Source organism: Vigna angularis, chromosome 2, assembly GCF_016808095.1.
Source record: "Vigna angularis cultivar LongXiaoDou No.4 chromosome 2, ASM1680809v1, whole genome shotgun sequence".
NCBI lineage: Eukaryota > Viridiplantae > Streptophyta > Magnoliopsida > Fabales > Fabaceae > Vigna > Vigna angularis.
Genome location: NC_068971.1, coordinates 29712698 through 29738708, shown reverse-complemented (window position 1 = coordinate 29738708; position 26011 = coordinate 29712698). Strand labels below are relative to the sequence as shown.

Here is a 26011-nt window from a genome sequence, read left to right as displayed (position 1 = left end):
CATCTAGCTTATCCAATCATATCTTAATAGAAGTTTCGAATTCATTGACCAAAAAACATGTACTAACAACTTCAACCTAATACCTTTCATCAAGCGTGAAGTGAGACAACATATACTGTAATGTCTCACAATGTCTTCATCTTTGTAGAAAATGTCAAACTCTTTTAAATAGAATTCTAACCCATTATTTGTTACTGATATAAAGAATATTTGTAGAAAAATCTTTAGTCGTAGAAACATACTAAATATTACTATGAATGAAACAATATAAAAAAATTGGAATTTTCTCCTCCCTTTGTATAAAGAATATTTGCATGGCAAAAAGTACAAACCAAGCCATTGTGAGTGAATGAACCAACATAAAAGATTTGTACGTACAGTTGTATGTGCGTGAGCATATATATATATATATATATATATATAAATATATATATATATATATATATATAAATATATATATATATATATATATATATATAAATATATATATATATATATATATATATATATATATATATATATATATATATATATATATATATATATATATATATTCATGTGATGAGTTTAGAAAGGCTTAAGTGAACACAGTTTTTATCATGTTATGCATTTAAATATCTATCAATAGACAATCTTAATATGCTACACATAACAATTTTATTTTAAAACGAGCTAATGTATTTTCAGTTCAACTATATCAAATCTCCCAAGTTTGGAAAAAAGAGTAAAACTGCTCGATTAATATCCTATATCCCTATACTTAAGACAGTAGAAACGAAAAAGAATTGAAGAAAGTGTGCATGAGGATTAAATGAGATAAATATGGAGTTTGTAGGGAGTAAAATGATTTTTTTTAATGTGTAGAAATCAGAACCTAAAATAAATATAACTACAAATATTAAAGGAATAATTAAGCCAATAAACAATACAAACGATGTTCTAAAGTTACTTTAGCAAAAATGGGAATATACCATTTCCCGGACTATTGTGATATTGAATACAAATCTACACGTGGGACCATGAGTCGATGAGTGGTACATTGATAATCACATAGTGAACATGATTCCTAGTCCCAACTATTGAGGAATAGAACAATATTGTACCATAAAATTAATGGCTCCTTACTCTATTCGTTCCTACATAAATCCTGCTTCTACTTTGCTCTGGAAAGCAGTTGAATGGTAGCAGAAACTCGGTTTTGGAAGATTCACTTTACTATGTTGGCTAACTATCACTAATTTGTTTGAGCCATAAGCAAGTAACAAACCTCAACCATCCACAGTGCAGCTGGGAGAGCTAAATGTAGTCGGTGCAGGCTAAGCCATTTCTAGCTCTTCAGGGGCCCAAGTCTTAGACCACTCAATCTTTAGAACTGAGTGGAGGAAGGGAACCATTTCGAGAAGAAATAATGTTTGATTTCTACAATCAGCTTAAACATGGCATAACATGGAATATGTAGCAATGCAATCAACAAGTACCTACAGATCATGAAAAACACATTGAATTAGACATTCAAGGAGAAGGAGGAAATAAAATGACCCAGAAATAATCCTGTATGAATGTCATGGTACTGATGCTATGTGTTGCTAATAAGAACCACGAAATTATAACAATATAAGCAGTTCCAATCGTATTGTAGTAATGGAATCTCCTGTCTGAACCGAAGTGATTTAAATCTCGGAATGAGAACTTACAATAAGAACAAATCGGAGAATGCCCAATTCTATTCCAAGCCCGAACTAATTCCTACCTTCTCTCATCTCAACCTTCTACTTACATTCCCCTCTCTCTCCAAAGAACATGTGCACACCCTAATCCTACTGCCAGTAGGAAACTAGTTTGGCATTTCTCTCTCCTAATTCTGATTTTTGGGCATCGCCCTTCTTGCGCCTCCTAACACACACCCCGTCCTCGAGGTGGAAACTAAGAAATTGCTCCTAAATGGTAGCTAGGTCCTCCCACGAATTTTCGAAGTTCGGTAAATCCTTCCACTTAATCATCACTTCTACTTCTCCGGTTTACATTTTTCTGATAGCCAAATACACCTCTAGTTGGACTTGCACTCGAATCCTTGCAACACATTTACGGAGCGGTTGACTCATAATTCTGCAGTCACTAGTTTGTTGAGCAGCTAGACATGGAATACTGGATGCACTTTTGCTCCTTCATGCAATTTCAACCAATAAGCAACAAAACCAGTTTCATCTGATATTTCGTAGTGCATAGTAGCATGGACTCAACTTCTATTGCTGTATCTTCAAGAATACCACATCCCTATAACCTCTTTCAATTTCCCGCATATGCTTATCAACCAATTGCTTCATCCCATTTTGAGCCTTTAGCACTTGGTGTTTCAACTCTTCCAATATGCCATTCGTCTCAACTGTCATTCTAATTACTAATCTTCATAGATTGTTGACTGACATCTCTTTTAACTAGTGTTGTAGGTGACTCACATACAATGCCTCCAAAGAAATCATTTTAGTGGCTGAATGATAATTGGTGTTATACCAGTATGCTACCCAACTCAACCACTTAGGCCACAATTGTTTTGGTTTTGTGCCTGTCAAACATCTGACATTAGTTTTGTGTTCGATTTCCGGGCAATGAACCATGATGTCTTTTATTCTGTTCAGCTTGTTCCCACTTGATAGTCAAGCTTTTGAAAATTACCTAAATATTCCCTTGGCTAGCTGATGGGATTCAACTGATTGAATGGAAGATTTTGGAAGCAAGTGCAAGGCAATGCACCTATACTTTTATCAAATGTCTAGTGGTCAATGTGACCTAGGCACGATGAGGTATTGGAGAGACCACTCCTCCTTACAACTTATGAATCAAATCTTAACTGCAACTACCACCCTTTATCCTCCTATTTATAAGCTATTAAGTAGCAGTTGTGTTTCCCCTCCATTAGCCCTTACATACACTTCATTCTTAACTACTTTTCTCCTATCAAAACTCACCCGTAAAACTTTAACCTTGTCCTGAAGGTACAAATCTAGAAAACGAAGTTGAAGGTCTTCAATTGTTTCCCATGCATTGTCACAATCAGGCGGCTGAACCCACTTCACTAGAACTTCTGCATGCACCTCCCTATTGTAACGCAACTTCAGGATATCTTGCAATTGAGGTTGAATTTCTCAATCTTCAGTAAAACACTAGAATTTGTTGCATACTCAACTAGAATTGCTTTCTTTGACTTGCAAACATGGAACGTTGGATGGATCTTTCATTCAAAAGGTAAAGGGAGTTAATATGTAACTGGACCTACTCTTTCTGACACCTGAAATGGGCCATAAAATTTTGAAATCAATTTCTCATTCCTCCTCTCGGCCAAAGTTTTCCATATATAAGAGACAGCCTTTTTCACTTTTCATCAGCAATAACACAGTTATTATACAAATTTCGTGTAAGGAGCAGCTTTGAGACAAATCTAATCTCTTTGCTCTAGTTACACATCCCTCCTATGCTTATCTACTTGCTTATACATCCTTTGTTACACCACATTCAGTTTCTTTTTTTTTTTTCTTTTTTTTGTTTTGCAGCTGATTAAGGAAAATATCTCTGCTTGCCATCATGGAATTTACTGCTTCAACTGTAGATGGAAAAGTAGGCCCTTAATGATGGGTGAGAGGTTCCTTCTCCTTATAATGCCTTCAGAGGAGTCATCCTTATGGAGACACTAAATTTGGTATTAAACCACAATTTTTCCCAACTCAACCACTTATGCCAAGAACGTGGTTTATCTCATGCAGAACAATGTAGGTATGACTCAAGGCATTTATTGGTCACCTCAGTTTGGCCATCTGTTTGTCTAGGGAAAGCTTAACTATACTTGAATTTGGTACCCGCCATCTTGAACAATTCTATCAAAAATTGAATAAGGAAAACTGTATCTATGTCAGATGAAATTATTTCTGTAATAAATGCTTCAACCACCTCCTATCAGTAAAGGGCAACACGACAAAATGGGCATATTTAGTGAGCCTATCCACTAACACGATGATTGTATCCTTTCCTTATACCCTAGGTGGCCCACTATTAAAATCCATAGAAATTTCAGAGCATAAGTGTAAAGGAATAGGCAAAGGATGTAATAATCTTGCATGGGACAATGTCTCATTTGTTTTGTCGGCAAGTATCATACTTACCCATAAAGTGCTTGACATCAGCTTCCATACCTTCCCAGTTAAAAACAGATGAAATGTGCTTGTGGATTCTACAAAAACACAAATGACCTCCCTGGGGAGATGAATGAAACTCTGATGAAATGGTAGGAAGCTTGGAAAACTACTTGGGCAACACCAATCTATCCTTGTGGATAACCATCCTCTTCAATGGAACTATTAACAACTCAACTTCTCCCTCATAATCAACGATCGTCCTTCTTGTTATAGGACTCAACAGTGGACCCAGACAACCTTCTCTCACCTCAACCATCTCTCTCTCCAAACAACTTGTGCATACCTCACCCCACTTTCCTCAGGTAGGCAGTTAGTCAAGCATTTCTCTCTCCTGATTTTGATTCTGCGCATTGCCCTTTTTGCCTCGTAACATATACCTTATTCTATTAGGGTTCACATCAATTGCCCGCAAAGGCGATGACTACAAAATTCATTGTATCCAAACTGTCCTTTCACAATTCTAAAGTACATTTTACAGAAAAAAAAAACTCAATAATAAAACCTTACATTAAAAGGCAATATGCTGTTCCCACAAATCCACAAGTTTTGCCCGAAAAATTTCAAATAAGTTTTCCACTTTGTCAATTGATTTGAAATTATCTAAATGACTATTGTAGAGAAAAATGGCATACCACAATGGAGAATAGGGTGATGACAAAGTAAGGAACGGGTATGGCCACCTGTAGTAATCATAGTTATCATATTGTTAGTAAAACCAGTGCGTGTGGAAAGTTTGACATCCAAAGCATTGTGTAGCTTACCAAATCCAGGAAAAGGCATGAAAAGTCCACTGGAAAATGACATATAAACTTGTCCATAACACGAAGAAAGACATTCCGGACCAGTGTACTGGCTGAAACATACAATAAATTAATTCAAAATCTCTCCTGCAGTTACCCCAAATAAGAATCTCAAAAAATTATTAAAATATTCACCAGACAATTTAGAGCTGCGTCTCCAAGGAGAAAAAAAACATTTAGTGTATGCATGTTCACTGTCATCTACATAAGATGCAGAACTGATCAGATTATATCATTAGGAGATAAGAGGAGGAAAAAAGAAGTCTTATCGTAATAAATGATATAGCATAATATCTTGCTTTATTAATTTTGTAAAAATCTACTTTGTATGTGGTTATTATCGTGAAAAACATAAGGGAGTGTTGATTGTGTTTTAACATTTTTTGTAGTTTCTCATAAGAAAATTTTCACAAACTGAGCTTTAAAGACTCTGCTTTCTTTAAGTTAGCTTAACATACATAACATAGAATATGATAGATTAAGCGGGGAAGATTACTCACTATTTTTAAACTGGTTGGTTTAATAGCACATACTATGTTCAATTCTTAACCAACCAGTCAAGTTTCACTAAGTAAACAACCTATTGGAAATTTTGCATCAATTAGAGATAAGGCGATTTCATAGTATATAAGTGGTTGCAAACCTCACCTTACAAGCCGGTTTTGTAAGGTTGAATTAGGCTTAATAAAGTTCACTTCTTAACATGATATCAGAGTCATGAGTTAGAGTCTTTCCTAACGAGATTTGTGTTTGTTGGACATATTGTTCCACCTGCTATCGGGCTGCTATCAGACCACCTATTAATGTTTATATTCTCACGCTCAAAATGTATATAGCTAGACGTGAGGAGGGTGTGTTGGAAGTCTCAACTTGACTAGAGATAAGGCCAATTTAAAGTATGTAAGTAGGTGCAAACTTCACCTTAGAAGTCGATTTTGTGGGGTTGAGTTAGCCTTAAAATTCACCTTTTAACATGGTATCAGAGCCATGAGTTAGAGCCTATCCTAGCAAAATTTGTTTTTCGTTAGTCTATTGTTCCACTAGTCCCACACACAAGATGTATATACCTCATGTGAGGGGGATGTGTTGGAAGTCCTACATCGACTAAAGATAAGGCAATTTCATAGTATATAAGTGGGAACAAACCTCACTTTACATGCCAGTTTTGTGGGATTGAGTTAGACTTAATAAAGTCCACTTCTTAATCACAATATTATTTTGGATTGCAGTCACTCTTGACTAATCCCTGTCGAGTGTTCTTTCAACAAGTCACTCTTGGCTTAATCCACATATTTTTTCAATAAGCCACTTCTTGCTTAAGATAAAGAAAATCTCAATTTTCACTCATTTGAAAAAGATAGCCTCTACAAGGTTGAGCTCTCTCTACTAGTTTTCTAAATGAACACAAACAATGTTCTAACAAAACATTAGGGCATAGAGAAAAATTGACAAAGTTTTAGCTCTTGCAAACAATGGCTATTCTTCTTTTTTCTTTTTCTCCAAGAAGTGTCTTTAAATAGGTCCTTGAAGAAAGTATTCGTTGCAATCCTTTTTTTGGAAGTTGAGTAGCTTTGAACTCATTTTAAACATATTCTTCTTCTTTAATAGTTTGTCAAACTTGAAAGTTGAGAAACATTAAATGTGCTTCATGCAACATTAATTGCCCTTCTCTAATTTAGGCAAGATCCTTTATAGGTGGTAGTATTTATCTTCCTATATTGCATAGCTTTTTACTCCAAATCATGAACATCGTACTATGGAAACAATTGGACCAAAGTTGAAATATGCTTGTGTCAGGATAATTGGCAGACAAAACTTGTGCTTAATTCCAAAATGGTATTTGAAAAAAACTTGTATTTGACTCAGTTCTTATTTGCATAGATGGTGAAGACATTCATTGTTATACAAAAGTAAGCTTCAAGAATATAATTTTTGTTTACGTTAACTTAAGGTCTATTTGCACTTTTCATTTAATCATCACAATGATTTATTAGACGAAATGGAGGGGGATATATTGCAGTTTATGTTAATTAGGAAAACATGTCTCTATGTTAATTATGTTATATTTACATATTCATTTGTGTTTGGGCTTAGCCTACATTCTCTTTATTATAGATACATTATCCTATGTGTATTTTCTACATAAAGGAGATTAACCCTATACCTAGTATGAAATAGTAGAGAAGATTAGGAAAAATCTCCCTTATGTGTTTAGCATACACATGGGGTAGTTTATTTATAATGTAAGATAAGGGTTAAATCCTAAATACAGAATGGGCTGAGCCCAATTAACATAAACACACAACTTAACATCTAACACTCCCCTCAAGCTGGAGCATATAAATCATATGTTCCAAGCTTGTTACAAAGATAGTCAATTCTAGGTTCCCGTAAGGACTTGGTGAACATGTCTGCCAACTGGTTGCTTGAGTTAACGAACTCAGTCTTGATATCTCCGGATATGATTTTTTCTCTAATAAAATGACAATCAACTTCAATGTGCTTGGTTCTCTCATGGAAGAGAGGGTTAGAGCTAATATGAAGAGCAGCTTGATTATCACATATAAGTGTCATGTGAGTGACATCTCCAAATTTCAATTCATTAAGTAATTGTTTAAGCCACACAAGCTCGCAAGTAGCAGATGCCATAGCTCTATATTCTGCTTCTGCGCTGGACCTTGCCACAACACTTTGCTTCTTACTTTTCCAAGATATCAGGTTGCCACCAATAGAGACACAATATCCAGAAGTAGACCTCCTATCAGAAGGGGAACCAGCCCAATCAGCATCTGAATAGCAAACGATTTTTGTATCGTTGTTAGGACCATATAGCAAACCTTTTCCAGGTGATCCTTTAATATACTTCAGTATGCGAACAACTGCATCCCAATGGTCTTCACATGGGGAGTTTAGAAATTGACTCACCACACTAACTGCGAAGGAAATGTCAGGACGCGTAACAGTAAGATAGTTTAATTTACCAACTAATCTTCTGTATCGTTCAGGATCTGAGAAAGGCTCCCCCTGATTTGGTAGGAGTTTGATGTTAGGGTCCATAGGTGTCTCAACAGATTTACAGCTCATTAACCCTGTTTCCTCCAAGATGTCTAAAGCATACTTCCTCTGAGATATGACAATACCAGCATTGGATTGTGCTACTTCAATACCCAAAAAGTACCGGAGTTTGCCAAGATCTTTGGTTTAAAAATGATGATAATGGTGTTGTTTCATCTGAGAGATGCCAAGATAGTCGCTTCCTGTGAGAACAATATCATCGACATACACTATTAAGTAGATACATCCAGTACTTGAGTGGTGATAGAACACTGAATGATCCGCTTCACTGCGAGACATACCAAATTGTTGAAAAATACAGCTGAATTTACCAAACCATGCCCGAGGAGACTGTTTTAGGCCATATAAGGATTTGCGAAGACGACATACCAATCCGATGACTCCCCTGAGCAACAAAGCCAAGCGGTTGCTCCATATAAATTTCTTCATGCAAATCACCATTAAGGAAAGCATTTTTGACATCAAGTTGGTAAAGAGGCCATTGTCGAAGAGGCCATGGCAATGAATAGGCGAACAAAGGTCATTTTTGCCACTGGAGAAAAAGTATCACCATAATCCAAACCAAAAATCTGTGTGTAGCCTTTGGCAACCAGTCGAGCTTTCAGACGATCAATTGTGCCATCAGGGCCAACCTTGATAGCATACACCCACCTACAACCAACAACAGACTTTCCAGATGGTAATTGGACAAGCTCCCAAGTTCCACTTTTCTGTAAAGCACTTAATTCATCCAGCATAGCTTGACGCTGATAATGACCAATTTTACTTCATTATCCAACATCAAATTGATGGAATTTGTCAACTCTTCCTTTACTTTTAGTCTTGTTTAACTCAATTTCTTGTATTTGTATGTGATTACATTATAAGTTGTAATTAGCCCATTTGATGGCTAATCCCCATTCAAAGAAGCTGGGAGAAGATACTCACCAAAGAACATTGCCAAAACCCAAGAAAAGAGAGAAGAGTAGCTGAAAAGATGAAGAACCCAGGCTGCTGCAGAGAGTCACGCCGGGCGCCTACTGACCTAGGCGGCGCCGGGCGTGACAATGCTGACCGAGAGCGCGCCTGGCGCCTGTCTGTCGGGCCGCCGGGCGCCACTTTTGCTGATCTGGCAGAAACAGCTTATTTAGTTCTGGAACGCGAAGGGGTTTGCATCTTTGGCATCCCAGACACAAATTCTCTCAATTGGAGCGTCCAGAGGCGAGCTAGGAGCTGTGGGAACAGCCCTTCTTCATCCTTGGGTCCTCCTCCTTCTTCCATTTCCACCTTTGTTGTAAGATCAAGCTCTCCATTCATGGAGAGCTAGTTTCATTATTGTTGGGGATTGATGTAACCACGGATCTCTTATGTAAATTACAGTTGTTTTGAATGATTATATGCCTCTTTGATTAATTGTTAGTGTTTAATTCCTCTACTTAAAGCTTGTATGAGTAATTCAACCATATCTTGATCTTAGGGTTTGCTTGATATTGGGAAATATTGGGTGAATCTAGAACTGGATTAAACACCTAAAGGAAATTGTATCTAGGGATAGAACTAGGACCTTTGGTTGTCTTGAATCTCAATTCTTAAAGCGGATGAACTTGTTAGGTTTTCCAAGGGATTGGAGTTTAAGAAGTAAGTCTAGGCTCTTTCTACCAAGGGATTGGGTTTGAGTAAATTAGAAGATTGACATTGGCTAATTAATGAAGAGGAAGTGATTTTCTATACATAAGAGTGAAGTAGGTGAAATCAACCCCCAACAATATCATTCCATATCATTTCTAATCTTTCCATTTCAAAGTGTTTGCATAATCAAAGATCACTTTTACCCTTTATGTTTTATCTTTAATTTAATTGCATGAAAATCCCAAAAACATGGAATCATTCTTTAGTCTAAATTAGTTAGATATTATACGATTGTCTAGGACACGAGTCTCTTGGGAAACGATATCCGGTCTTACCGGTTTTATTACTTGAACGATTTGGTACACTTGCCAAAGTCTCAACAGACGCCAGCCAGGATGAGTTAAGGCATCACCCACAGACTTGGGAATTGACACAGAAGAAATGGATGAGAGACAAGTGTAAAAAGATGGAGATAATCTGTGGTAACTAAGAACGATATAATGGGGAGAAGGGTTACGGGTAGAGCGTATACCTTTACGGAGGGCAATAGGCAGGTCAGACTCATTTGCTGGAGCCGGAGGAGACACAGGAGGCGGCACTGGAAGTGAGTCATGAGGGAGACAATTGCGGCGACTATAAACCTGAAGGGGTTGTGGTGAAGGACGATCCTGTGGTGAAGGACGATCCTGTGGTGAATGAGAGTCTAAAGAAGGAGGAGACAAAATGGGTGGAGCATCACTAGGAGGATCACAGATAATAGGAATATCAACAGTAGCAGGTAGATGTACAGAACTAGAAGATAGATGTGAAGAGTAAAAAGAAGATTCATCAAAAGTGACATCAGCAGAGATAAAATGACGATTAAGGGAAGGGGAAAAACACTTATAGCCCTTTTGTGACCGTGAAAATCCTAAGAAGACACATTTGTGAGACCTAGGAGATAACTTATCAAGACCAGGACTAAAATCATGAACAAAACATGTAGACCCAAAAACTCTAAGAGGTAATGGATGCAGAGGGTCTTGAGGAAATAAGATAGAATGAGGGATTTTGTTATCAAGGACGAAAGATGGCATGCGGTTGATAAGAAACATGCCGTGAGAACTGCATCACCCCAAAAACGTGAGGGTACTTGACCATGAATTAGAAGTGTACGAGTTGTTTAAATAAGGTGTCTATTCTTGCGCTCAGCCACCCCATTTTTTTAGGGGTATAAGCACATGAGGTTTGGTGAAGAATGCCATGAGAAGCCATAAAATGTTTAAACGGTTGAGAAAGGTATTCACGGCCATTATCACTGTGTAAAGTGCGAATAGAAACCCCAAACTGAGTTTTTATTTCATTGAAAAATGATTGGAAAATAGAAAAAAACTCAGAACGATTCTTCATGAGAAACAACCAAGTACATCTGGAATAGTCATCAATAAAGGTAACAAAATACTGAAATCCTAAAGTGGACTTAACACGACTAGGTCCCTAAATATCAGAATGAACCAATGAAAAGGGGGATGACGCTCTTTGTGAAACACTACGAGGAAAGGAACTACGAGTATGTTTACCTAACTGACAAGACTCACACGACAAACTTGATAATTTCGACAAACTCGGAACAAGTTGCTGCAGTTTGGCAAGACTGAGATGACCTAACTGAGCATGAAGAAGGGATGGTGACTTCATGATTACGCCAGCATGTGGAGAAGGGCGGAGATGATATAGGCCATGAGACTCACATCTTGTGCCAATCATGTGTTTCGAACTCCGGTCTTGCAACCAAACAAAATCTTTGGTAAATGAAATAACACAATTAAGGGAACGAGTTAGACAACTTACGGACAATAAGTTAAAAGGAGACCCAGGGACATAAAGTACATTATCAATGGATATGGACGGAAAAATATGAACAGTACCAATACCATGAGATGAGACTCTAGACCCATCAACCATTGTTACCGAGGGTAAATCATTCGGACATGACAAGGAAGAAAACAAGGACTTGTTACCAATGATATGATCGGTGGCGCCTGAGTCAAGGACCCAACATCCGAGAGAGTGAGTCAGACCAACAAAAGGAGTACCTGTGCGTATAACAGAAGCAGATGTAGTGGAACTAGAGTGCTGACGGTCCTCATACCATCTGAGAAATTCTTGAAAGAGTGCAGGGTTGTTTATGGTATTTGATGAAGTAGGATAGTCTGCAGACGGTGATCGGGGAGGTGGATCAGAATTAGCCATTGCTATAGGTCGAGGAGGACGTCCATGAAGCGCATAACATCTATCAATTTTGTGGCCTAGCTTACCATAGTGGTCACATTTTGGACGTCCTTTACCTGGCTGGCGAGACCGACTCCGATCATCACGTTGGGCAGCCATGGAGAGGGAGAAACCCTAAAAATCCAAAGTGCTCCGATTGACGCAACGACAACAGATCCAGAAAGAGGACGAGGAGGCGATCACGACGGTCCTGGTCGGCGGCGGATCTCCCCGGCGACGCGTCGGCACGTGCAGCGGGAAGCGGCGGATCTGGTGACTGTTGTGGTGGCGCGTGGAGGCACGTGGATGGTCCGTTCGCCGTGATCTTTGCACCACGGTGGTCGCCCGACCGAGAAGATCCGGATGGTATAGTCGTCGGTCGATTCTGGAACTCCGGCGACGGAGACGGCAACGGCGACGACGGGTACCGGAGACTGTGGAACTGGCTGGAACAAAACCTAACCTATAGATACCATATGAAATAGTAGAGAAGATTAGGAGAAATCTCCCTTATGTGTTTAGCATACACATGGGGTAGTTTATTTATAATGTAAGATAAGGGTTAAACCCTAAATACAGAATGGGCTGAGCCCAATTAACATAAACACACAACTTAACATCTAACACCTAGTTTTTCACTATATTCAAAATCACTTATAAGATAAAGCACTTGAAATTTTTTGCAAGGTTTGTTTATAGTGTATCTGGTAGGTTTCTGTTTACGAAACCTATCTAAAGTCACACCAACACGCACCAACAACACACAAATAACAAAAGAATGCTTTTGTATTGATTTCTTCTTTAATCTGTACACGTTCCCAACACCCAAGGGAGCCCAATTCCCCCCTCCACAGGATAACAGAATCCTGTCTATACAAAGAATAAACTGTTCACACTCTACAAAAAATTCAACAGCTCTATTTATATGAGCTTATTCCCGCCTCTTAACTGTTTATTACAATTAAGCTTCTAAACTCTTCTTTCTCCTCTCATAAACCTTCCAGACCCTATCAGTATCAGATGCTTCTTCTTCATGTTCTATACTTTCTTGTATTCACTCAATCAAAATCACATGTTCTTGAGTTTTGTTCAAACAATTATTTACTTGTGTAATTAAGAGTTAAGACCTTCAATTGTTTCAAATTATTTACATTCTCAATGTATTTAGTTTTTTATGGCAAATGTCAATGGTTAGTATGTTAGTATTTTTTTCGTTGTGTAGGGAGGACTCAAACCAACAATCTATCCCGTCACCCCTTTTAATTTTATCAACAAGCCAATTAAAGGTGAACTCTTGGATTAGCAACCATATGAAACCAAAATCTTGTTACATTCCCATTACCCAACCTAAAAACTAAATTAGGAGAAATTTGAGCAAATTGAAGGTGAGCTCTTGGATTAGCAACCATATGATACCAAAATCTTATTACATTCCCATAATCCAACATAAAAATCGAATTATGAGAAACTCCTTCAAGATTTGGTAACTATGATGCACATGTATTGGATACGATGTGTATCTGATAAGACAATATGTTTATTTTGAAAACAAGAGTAAAAATATACAAACATTATTAGGACATAATAAATATATAATTGCAATTGTATGAATCAAAATTAAAATCACATTTCTTAGATATTCTCAAAATAAAAGTTATTTTCATCATAAAAGTACTAGTGTTTCATAGATTTGATATTCTCAAAATCCCTTGAATTATGTTAGAGTTATAAGAGATTTAATTACATTTCATAATTAGGAGAATTGATAGGCTGACCGTATACTGTATATTTATTGTAGAAGATGATTGATTATAAATTGCAGGGATAGATTATATATATCATAAATTAGGATTGTCAGTTATTATATGTGCACGTATTCTATTTAAGAGCAATCGCTCCTTTATGAATAAAATCGTAAACAGTTTTTCTAACATGGTATAAGAGCTCTAAAATTCTTAGGAGTTTTGTAATCTCTTGGTCGGCCCTCATTGATGCAAAACTACACCCCTTTCTTTCTTCCGTCGTATTCACCTGTGAAACCTGCACTACTGGAACACCACAACCCTTTCTTATTCCACTATATTTCTTCTAGGCCTACATTGCCATTGTTCAAACCACAAAAAAGCCTACTTAGAAATTCCCCGACCACAGAGTTCAGTTCAAAGGAGATTCTAAAATTTAGGGGGTTTTTAGACACGTTAACAAAACGGCTCACTGGTGCTATATATCAATCTATTATTGGCAAGTTGGGAATAGATTACTCCACTCACCAACTTGAGGAGGAATGTCAAAATCCCTTGATCTATGCTGCAGCTAATATTTCCTTATAGTGATAATTATGAGGATTAATAGGATGTCAGTATATTTTATATTTATTGTACAAGATCACCGAATTTTAGGGATTGTGATAGACTTCTTTAGTCAAGAAGTCGATCAACCCTCTCCTTCTCTCAAGAACATGCACAAACAGTCTGAATAGTATGTATTTTATTAGATGAATGAAAGAATTCAGTATACAAGAATCACCCTCAAGGAAGCCTATCTCCCTCCCACTCCAACAAGTCCCCAGTCTATCTCAAATGTACAAAAAGGCTAACCTTCCCCCTTACCAACTACCTCCTATATATAGTATTCCCCTCCCTTCAAACTAACTACTAACTGACACTACCCTTTTCCCGCTCTTAGTTCTCCTTACTCTGCCCTCGTCTCTTTTTCTTCCTCTCATATACCTTTAATGCTCTATCAGATTGATATATCTATCATAAATTAGGATTTCCAATTATTATGTCATGTCTATATAAGAGCAATTGCTGGTTTGTGAATAATATTAGAAACAATTTTTCTAACAGATACTTTATGTAAGTATATGTAAAGTATGCAAAAGTATAGGATACGAATAAGTGACACAAATTGATGCAGTAATTTCTTGACGTACGGAAAAAGCATATAAATTAAAAAAAGGATAGAAAAATCAGAGAACGAATGTGCCACAAACTCAAACCTTTATGATATGTGGATGTCACATCAACCTATTAGGTTAGCTAAAGGTAAAGAAAGTTAAGCAGTCAATTTTAACACGAACAAGAAAGCAGAAAGAACTAGGAATATCCAGAAGTTTTCTACTCACAAAGGTAAAATCGTAATCCTTCAGAGTAAGGAATGGAAATATAATGATCCAATAAACACAATCTGTAAGCATCACCGCCCCTGCATTCATCTATTTAAAGGTATTAAAAAGGCATATAAAATCAGGGGAATACTAATGCAACATCGTAGTCAACCAGGATAAAGTTAAATCCTTGACATTGTGCAAGTAAATTGAGTTTGTTTAGATGAACTTCTTCATAAGCACTTATAGAGAAAGAAAATACGAACAAAAAAATGACAACTTTTTCCATAAGCTAAATTTTTTCTTCAAAATCAAATTTTCAGTTTATGGGTAAAATGATTTCATCTTTTCTTCTTATTTTAGTTCTAGGAAGTAATTGTTCAAAAAATTACCCAAACAGACCCATAATATCCAGCTGAAAATCATTAACAACGTGATGCAAAAGTTATCAGAATTTCATGCAATAAGGTCCAAAGCTGCAAGACTTAGACCAAGTTTGGAAACATGTTGCCAAGACTGCCCATATATATGTAACTTGAAAGTAATAAAGCATTCCTTCTCTCAACATACTTGCCAACGGATTTCCAAACATAGGCTGGACTTCATCATTTGGCAACCTAACAAATTATATACAATCTATGGTATAATCATGTATCTGAAGGAAAGAACAAAATATAAAAATTAAAGTGAAGAAAAAAAGAGAAGATGTAAGACTGAAAAGACATAAAAATGTTAAAGAGAGACACAAACACAATAACATAAACAAAAACATAACGAAAGCAAAGAAGTAAGGGTTGAGTTTGATTTTCATTATACAACTAACATGCCTATCCAATTCTCTATAAACCTGTCGATTTCTTCTCCATACCTGGAATAAAATTTGAAAAATATAACTCCATATGGTTGTAATTTGATTCTTGTGTATTTCATCATGGGGATCAGCAAGGTGATCGATTCTAGACCGATTTGTGGTATCCTGGTGCAAGAGAGGCATGTATGGCCCTTGTTCTGCATCTAGTCTAGCAATATCTACATTAAAGGTGGTCCTTGGTCTGTTGTACTGATAACACCCATAAACTGATAGCATAGATGCACACTACAAAAAGAAATTTCATCTTGTGAGTTACAAATATGCCAAGACTTCATAGATAACACTTACTTCATAGATAACACTTTCTGACAAAGCTTCCGCCTAAGTACTATATCTATAGAATATAAAGCATCGTAAACTGACTTAATACGTATGGAAAAGGAATGATTTCATTGAAGGCCTCTAAGAAAAATTACAAGCCTTACCCCAAAATAAATTGTAATCAAAGCGAAGGTCCACCTGCAAGAAATTCAAAATAACCACCATCAGATGTGTTTGGAGCTAATGGGAAGGAAATGGAAAACAATGAAATGAAACTGATAAAACTGAGACAGCTAAAAACCATAAATGGCTTCAAACTCGTTTATAAAGCTTAATGCTGAATTTGCTTTCTAGTATAGCTTTAAGGCGTCACTATACTTGTGCTACAAGACTTACGTCAATAGAAAGGGAATACTTACTGAGTGTAATAAAAAAATATGGAGCCACCATTAACACAAAATTTGGCAACTAGCGATGCCAAAAGAGAAGAGAATGCAATGATACGGAAAACTAGCAAAAAAACAGGGTGAATTTCTTTAAGGCATGGTTTCCATGCTTCATCACCAGACAAAGCTCCCTCTCGCTGATGTTCTCCTTCGCCAGATTTGAATTTCCTCGAACGTATATCCTTCCATATTACAAGAAATGCAAGGATCGTTGGCAGCAACACAGAAAATGCACACAAAAGGAACCTCCAATTTAACCAATAGCTGAGGGTGGTTGTATCAGTGGCATCCTGCTGCCGCATCCTGATAAACAATGATGCTAATAATTAAGTTACATACTTTTGTTTCCAAAATATTCTATTTGCTGCACTTTAATATTAAGTGTTTTTACAGATAAAGTGCAATCTATTGATAAATCGGTAGCAGTGTAAACCAAAACATAATAAGTTTGAGCAAGTACGTACGGCTGACACTAGCAGGGATATAAAACTGTGCTACAGATATTGTGATTTTTGAGGTCAAAATGCAATCATATATTGTTACGATTATATGCGACCACTATTATTTCAATTTAACTACAAATATGTTTTTATCAGCTTAACTACACATATAAAACAATTGTTATTATATGGATCCCATATACTACTGCATCAAGAGATTACAGGGATTATCATGCTTCTACTCTTGCAGTGAATGAATATTATAAAACGATTACAATCCAATCCCCTGATCAAAAATCACTTGTTGATAATATCGTCATAATAGTGCAGGTCAGAATGAAAATTCCCAATTAACTAACTATAGTCCAAAATTTGACTTCAATAACTAGGCCAAGATATGTGACCCCAATAGAAACAATAACACATCGTATAGGTACTTAAATTTGAACCCATCAGTGTCTTTCAAATCTTTTTGCCTACTGATATATGTGAACAGCAATGCTACAATATCGCTGAGCAAATAGTGCAACCATTTCACCAAATGTGGAGCTAATTTCCCGTAATACAGCAATAACACATTACCATTAACAAAGCACTGTAGAAAAACAAAACCAGACAGATTGAAACATGCAAAAAGGAAAAAAAAGTAATAGAAATTTGAATGCATAGAAGTTAATATGTAACAGTTTTCCGAAAAACAAGAAAGAGAACATTATAATAGGCTTGCAAGCAAAGTAAAGGGCCAAAAGAAGGAAAGAAAAGAATAGTGAAAAGAAATTGAAGTTCAGAAACGTACGAGGACATTGTAAGGAGAAGATGGATGTGGCAATGAAGAAAGGTGGGAAGCGGTGAGTTATGGTTTCGTAAAGCCTGGGTGATTTTGTTGGTGATGGAACCATTCACTTTCGAGAAAAAATAAATAAATTAACAGGCTTTATTTAATTCAATTAATGTGTGGATTGCTGTTGATAATTATATTTTTAGGTACATTGTTGGTGTTCACGGACATTTTTTTTTTCACATTTAATAATTTATTCTTTAAATTTAATATGTTTCCATATTTTTATTTTAAAATATTTTAAATAAAGTATAACATATATTATTTTTAATAAATTCACTAATTTCACTTGATGATAAAATATGCTAGTGTAATAGAGAATACATTTTTAGTATTGTTTCCAATATATATTTACACCGTTTGAGTCTTAAAAAGTCGAGTAACAATGTATTTAGGGGCTTTGTTTATTTTAATTTTACGGAAGAGTGTAATTTGTTTTAGATTTAGAGAATATTATTTTTAATCATCACTCAGAATAAAAATAAGTTGGTAAGTAGTTATTTTAACGAAAAAAAGTTATATAAAAAATAAATTCAGTTTTAAAAATTGTTCTATAACGTGGAAAATACTTGAATGAAAAAGAAAAATGGCACGAGTGACTTTTTCCAATAAGCTCGTGATTAATTATCTGATACAATTGCTTCCATGTGATAAAATTAACTACTATTATTATTCTATTTGTAGTTAACTTCCTTTATGGATATTTTATTTATGAAATAGAATAAACTTTCACTTGGTAGATTTGTCCACGTGGTGTTTGGGGTTGGGCATGCAGTGGCACGTGGAATGTGGAAGCACGAGAAGTTTTGCAGCATGAAAGATCGCAAACGCCTTACGGATACGGAAAGTTATGTTCTTGTGAGGTGGCTACCCAAATATGAAGCGGCGCTTTTCAATTTTCTTTACTTACCAACCTCTTTCCATATAGTATATGAATAATGGACAGAGATAATATTTTTATGTATATAATTAGAAAAGTTATACATTAAAATAATTTATGTTACGTTTTTCATAAGTATATTAATGTTTGTGAAAGATTATAATAAAAATTAAACGAAAAAAATATTAATTTGGTTAGTTTCTTTCAAAACCTATTTAAAAAATCAAATGCTTAAAACGTGAAGACATTTGGAGATGGTGGGGATGACACTTGAAGATGGCGGTGACAGGCACAGATATATTAACAACACGAAACGCTTTGACGCCTGTATTTTATTTAAAAATATAACACTTTTAAATATATATATATATATATATATATATATATATATATATATATATATATATATAACTTGACAGTTAAATTAATATTATATAACAATTATTTTATGTATTTTGTATAAAATATTTTATCTTTAGACATTTTAACTATAATTAATTATGTTTTAGATTAAATAGTTTTGAGGTTGTTAGTTTTGGTTACTTGTTTCTTTTAATTTTATTTTTGTCTCAATTGGGTTTGTACTTTTCAAAAAATGGTCGTAATGTTTTTGTTGTTAGTATCGTATTAACACACTTAAAGAGATGTCACGTCTTATTCATGATTTTTTTTTATCTTTTTAAATATTATTTTAATTATTTTTTATTTTTTTAATTTAAAAAAATTGTCACATATCAAATTCACATGGTGTCACGTGACAATAATAGTATAACGCAGTATCACGTATCATTATATTAGTTTTAATTTGGTTCCTCTATTTTCATTTTGTCTCATTTTAATCTTTTTTTTATTTAAATTAAACAATTTTTCCTTTTTCAAATTCAAACAAAATTTAGTTTGTATATAGATCTTATACAAATATTTTTATTAAATTGATATTTTCATTAAATAATTTTAACAAGATTAGGTTTATTTATATTTATATTTAGTTAATTATATAAATGTTAATTATGTTTTATAAATGTACATATAAGAGTTAAAATTTTTAAATGATGTAGTTAAGTGAACAAATTAATGTTCTAGCTAATATCACCAAGCCTAGATTGATATCTCACTGCCTATAATTGGTTGATATTTAGCAAACACATGGTTTTGAATTCAAACCAATACATTCAATCAAAGCAGATCACAGAAGAATTATTAAACAAAATAAAAACTACATCAGAATTTTGGAATGCACTAGACATAACAAAAATTGAATTTAAAGCTGGAAATGGCTCAAACAACAACAATTCACCATTTAAAATACTAGAATGACAAACACAAACACTAGAAACAATAAAACAATGGATTTAAATGGACAAAATTTACTGGAACAAAATTATCTCAATTCAACAATGCAAAATAGAACAATGTTAAAGACAAATTCTTCTATACAACCAAACACTCTCATGTTTTAAAATTTAATCAAATAACATTAAAATAGAGTAATAATCAGAAAATAACTTAGGGTAAAGAACACAAGACTTAGAGCCTAAACCCCAAACAAACACAACCTAGAACCAAAATCCCCAAATATAGAAAAACATAGGAAAACACTTACGTCCTAGGAAATAGAATAACATCTAGGCTAAAACATCCAGACGCATGGCTAAATGATGTTCTGCCTAAAGCGTCTAAGAGAGATTGAGATAAAATCTTAATGCTTATAATACCTAGAATAAGCATTTAGCTTCTCTCGAAAACAAAATAGGTTGAGACAATATATCTGACAAAATACATTAAAAGACTTAAAAATATGTAAGGAAGCTTAAACAAGCTAAACTTCATCTGTTTAAAAAGAGACAAAAGTTAAAGAAGCATTTACTTGACTAAACGATATCACGAGCTCTATAAGTACCTCATCTTTTGATGAAGTGTACATCTACACTTGGTATCTTCAAGGAAAAGAACTTAATTGTAAAATTCTACCTAACGATACAAAATCAAAAGCACTTTGTTGTTCTAAACAAGCATTAAATGACATTAAATGTTGAACGTTCAAAAACAACAAAAGTGATAAGAAAAGTCATATTTGTTGCATGCACAATTTACTCTAATTTATACACGCATCCATAGTGCTACAGTTCAAATATCAAAATGTGGATGTTAGAGACAAAAGAGATATTCATGGAATGTTCCTCACTTGAAACAAAGTCTAAAAAGATCGTACTTCAAGCAAAGAACTGAAAAAATATGTCTTCTTTGACAAAGTTGACTTACACAACGGCTGCTATGAAAAGAAGAAAGAGAAAACACAAGTATCAAGTGTATAAACTACAAACTCAGTCTAACAGACAAATATTCATGAAGCCTATAAATAAAAGATCTCTCAAGAAGAAAATCAACAGGGTAGCTTAAGAGAAAATCTTAAGAAAGAAGAGCTTACAATGACATATACATCCTGAAGAGAAAAAGCTCAAGAAAAAGAATACATCGTGAGCTGAAGAAAAGAGAAGAGAAGAGAAAAAGAGAAAGAGATACTCTCGAGCTTCATTATCAAATTGCTCACTACTGTAAGAGAAAAGAGAGAAACATCTACGAGTGTTTAGACTACATTGTATTGTATTCAAATCCTCTCGTGAGAGATATAGTCTGAACTACTTGTAAGCAATCATTGATTGCAACTCTAAAGAGAATTAAAACACTCACAATTGAACTCTGTTTTAGTTGAGGAATCTAGGCGCGGTAGTCTAGTACCAGGAATGGTTCGAATACTCAAGGAAATCTCGACAAGGTCATGAGTACTAGGAGTGGTGCAAATACTCAAAGGAAATCTCAGCAAGGTGCTGAGTACCAGGAGTGATGCTAATAGTCAAAGAAAATCTCAACGAGGTAGATGAGTACCAAGAGTGGTGCTAATATTCATTTGTAATCGTGTGAAGATTATAGTGGAGCCCTCTACGGAAGAGACTGGACATAACTCAGTTGGAACGAACCAGTATAAAATCTCTTATGCTATTTTCTCTTCTCTTAACTAACGATCCTCTTGAAAAACCTACAGTTGAGCTTTATATTTTAAATGTAGGAACTTCCAACCTAAACGATCCTTTATTTTTAAAGGAAGTTCTTACAAATATTGTAGTAAAAACATTCTGAATAGCACAACAATCTTATCAAAGCATATATATTTCAATTCGAGCATCTAAACCTTTAAAAGAATATTTCATACGTTCGACAACATGCAATATCAAAAGGGTTGCGAAAAATGTTTTCCATAAACACTATTCAACCCCCTTTTCTAGTGTTTTTCAGGTACTTCATTCCAAACCATTGTAGCCCTCTTCCAAAGCTCCTAACTGTCATTGTCATCTCATCCGACCATCGGAACACAAAGCACATGATAACTCAACATCCTTTCCTATTCCTATACTCTTAACTTACCTGTCTTACACACATAGTTCTTCTACCTTACCTACACACCTCCTAACCTAAACCATCCTTACCCAACCACCATTATTTCGTTCCTCCCTTGCCTCATGATCCACCTTCTCTCCTTTATCCCATCATCATATTATTCCATTGTTATAATATGATTTTATGTGAACGATCCCATTCGTCAGGTTGTGATATCCTTTCTCTCCTTCCCTTTTGATGCTTATAAAATAAGGGGAAGGAGCATGTACCCAGGGGGAGTACACCAGAAGTTAGGATAACATAGAATCAGGGGGAGTTTCTCCAGATTCTTAGAGTTTATCTTAGGAGTCCATGTTTACATTCATGTAATTTGTTTTGTGTTTTAATAAAATATTGTTGGTTGTTGTTTATTTGTTTACTTGTTCATTTTATCTATTGTTTAATTTATATTGTTGCTTATCACTTTTATCTTTATACGCAATATTTTTTCTTTGACTATGTCCACTAATCGCATGCAAAAGATAAAAACAATAAAAGATGTAAAACACATAACAAACTAAAACATACAAAACTTAAAACTAAATGTTGAACTAAGGTAGATTATATCGTTTAAATGTGTATTTTTTAAACATAAAAAAAGGGAGATTGCTAAGACAAAATCCTTTATGTGCCTAAATGTTTGCATGTTTTGAAGTTTAATCAAATAACATTAAAACAAGATAAAAATCGGAAAACTGTAACGCCCCATCTTCTAAGATGCCACAGGTTTACTAAAACGGGTAAATTCAAAACTTTATCATAGCGCAGAAACATATTTTTAAAAAGAAATCGTAACCTTTCAACATGCATAATTCATTCAAAATCTAACAGTTCCAAAAGCCTTGTCAAATTACATTCTTACACATGTGAATAAATGACTAAGGAAATAAAACAACTACAATTACTTTGTTTCAAAAGTTTATACCAAAATAACCTTTTAAAGAAACTGAAATCCTTCCCCTGTCATCTCATGAATCTATCATTCCTTTAGAACATCTGCAATATCATTTGCTCACATATAACACATTATACAATCATCGCCGATAATTTCATTCACAAACACACAGACACAAACATGTATGAGGTAAGTTACCGATAAAACAATCATAACAATAAGATACATACATACTGATTATATCAACCATAATCAACACACCACAAGATACATACTTTCTGACTATATCAACCATAATTAAACACCCCATACATAGAAATAATAACAATAGGATTCTTAATCTTCTAACATAAATAATTCAATCAAAATGAATTACTCGATCCTCGATCCCCAATCCTCAAACCTCCATCCTTGATCATTGATTTCTAACCCTTGATGTCACTAACATCTCACACATAGACCCTTGTTTATCCACTCATTAGCATATATGCTAACTACCTACTATAACCATTATACTAACACCACTATCAACATAGCATAACCTGGAGCATCCTCAATACCATGATCATCATCATAGGTACACCATAAACATGATTATCCCAATCATGAGTCACACCATGAGCATCACCAAACCATGAACTTCATCATGACAAGACTCAGTTACACCCCTATACCCTACCTCACTGACTGTAGCCACTCCTACAGCCTCATATGTAGCTTTCCCATACAGATACACTCGAGTCATCCTTCTTCTGGCTTTGGACATGTTCTCCTATCACATAAGGCAGAACATCTAACCCCCTCACTATAGAAGATTCAGCACTCGAACATCATTCTCTTTTCTACAACTATTTTCCAAAGAGAATGCCACTCTCTTTTCAACAACCAATGTCAAAAAGAGTCACCCCCTTTTCAACAACCAATGCCAAAGGGAGTACCTATCTGCAGATAGAACCAAGATTTACTAGGTACAACAAGTAGACTAATCTCCCATGCCTCATGCTCATTAATCAGACACACTCTTATGCATTCCTCTTCCACTCATGCTCCACTCGCAATCACAAGTCAAAACTGACTCTAAACATACTCATTACTCTCATTCCTTGAGTACGAACGCGTTCCACTGCTTCCTAGGCTTGGTCCACGCCATTCTTCATCAAATTCGCCATTTCCCCCAAAAATACACTGTGATAATTGATTATCACTTTTGATAATCGATTATCGTCCCAGATAATCGATTATTCCCCAACCAAACTCAACATTGATGCGTAGATAATCGATTATAACTAATGATAATTGATTATTGTCGCAACGAAACACATTATGGATAAAATTCAAGTATTCAAACATACATACATCAACTATAAATCATGTGAAAACATACTCAACACACCATACGTGCATTCAAGCATCACATATCCATGTAAACATACTCAAATACATACATCACAACACTTGCATCATCCAAACCCAATCATCATACATGTTATACCCCAATAAACCTAAATTTACATCATATGATTATCACAACACTATTATAACATATATTTGCATGGAAACCCTCAAGCATCATAACTTTGTTCTCCCTTAGCATCAAACCCTCCATTGAGATAACCCAACAAAACATACATACATTCATTGGGAAAATCCAACACAAATATTTCGTAAATCCTATGCTCATGCATACACACCCTTGCCCAACAATAGCAATATATAATCATAATCATAATCATACAAACATGTACCAACAAGGATTATCAATTTAAAATAACCAAGAACACTATCATACAACAATAAACAAATAAAGGTAAGTTTCCCCATACCTTGGCCAATCCTAAGGCTTTATCTATAACCTTAAAACACCATCAATCTTCTTTTGCACTAAGAGTTTCCCATTACTCTCTCTCTCTTCTTCTCCAAAAACGTCAATCTCCTCTCTTCCTCTATTTTCTCTCTTTGAGTTTTCTAGGGTTTCTAAACACAAAACCACCCCTTTCTCTATATCTTATTTTTTATGAATCCAACTCTATCTCTAATACTTTCTCACTTAAAATACATTTTATTCTAATTTATTATAATGAGTCTATCAATAATATATATGTTATTATTATTATTATTATTATCTAGCCATAATATCTAATTATATATAATAATATCTCAATATGTCATTTAAAATATCTACAATATCTAATAATAATAATAATAACATCTCTTTTAAATATCTAAACCCACCAAAATTATATCTTCTATTTTATTTCAACTACTTTTTAAAATAACAACAACTAAATCTTCTAAAATATTTACATAATATCTTTTTATTAATTTTCCATATTATTTAATTTGCATGTTTTTCCTTTCTACACCCCTTGTTTTATTTTCTTACACCTAATTAATAAAAGGTAAAAAATCATTTTGCCCCTAGGAAAAAATATAAATAAAATAAAAGAAATAACATAACAATTATGTTCTAACAAAGGTGTACACTCAAGAACACTAATTACCAAACAAAAACACCAGAGTCTCAAGACTACTTTATTTCTAAGACCCTTATTTTTCTGAGTCTTACAAAAACAACTTAAGGTGAAAACACAAGACCTAGAACCATAATCCCCAAAGATAGAAAACCTACACAAAGACTTAAAACTAGAATCCACAACATAGAAAAGCTTAGGAAAGCACTTAGGATTTTTGGTAACAGAAAAACATCTAGGTTAAAACACCCAGACACATGGCTAAACACTATTGTGCCTAAAGCGTCTAAGAGAGTTGAAGTAAAACGCTTGATGCTCATCATGCCTGAAAGAGGTATTCAACATAACTCTCGGAAACAAAATAGTCGAGACGATGTCTTTGACAAAACACGAAAAAAGACTTTAATCTTTAAAATTAAAAAAAAAAGCTTTAATAACCTAAATG

General features: G+C 34.7%; 2 protein-coding genes across 4 annotated transcripts; both read right to left on the bottom strand.

Annotated features, from left to right (window-relative positions):
• Window positions 1-875: 875 nt before the first annotated feature.
• Window positions 876-17983, bottom strand: LOC108329238 (uncharacterized). 3 transcript variants are annotated; one of them, XM_017563361.2, is made up of 9 exons: window positions 17844-17983; window positions 16581-16910; window positions 16326-16359; window positions 15898-16125; window positions 15048-15137; window positions 5123-5188; window positions 4949-5040; window positions 4820-4867; window positions 876-1478 (listed from the first exon to the last, which is right to left on the bottom strand). In XM_017563361.2, exons 1-9 carry the CDS (start codon window positions 17849-17851, stop codon window positions 1367-1369), a joined length of 1008 nt encoding a protein of 335 aa, XP_017418850.1. In that variant the 5' UTR covers window positions 17852-17983; the 3' UTR covers window positions 876-1366. The 3 variants fall into 3 exon arrangements, with proteins under 3 accessions (XP_017418850.1, XP_017418852.1, XP_052728739.1); XM_017563363.2 differs by lacking the exon at window positions 5123-5188; XM_052872779.1 differs by lacking the exon at window positions 15048-15137.
• LOC128195405 (secreted RxLR effector protein 161-like) lies at window positions 5198-9009 on the bottom strand. Its single transcript, XM_052872780.1, has one exon. It carries the CDS (start codon window positions 8069-8071, stop codon window positions 7313-7315), a length of 759 nt encoding a protein of 252 aa, XP_052728740.1. The 5' UTR covers window positions 8072-9009; the 3' UTR covers window positions 5198-7312.
• Window positions 17984-26011: the final 8028 nt, after the last annotated feature.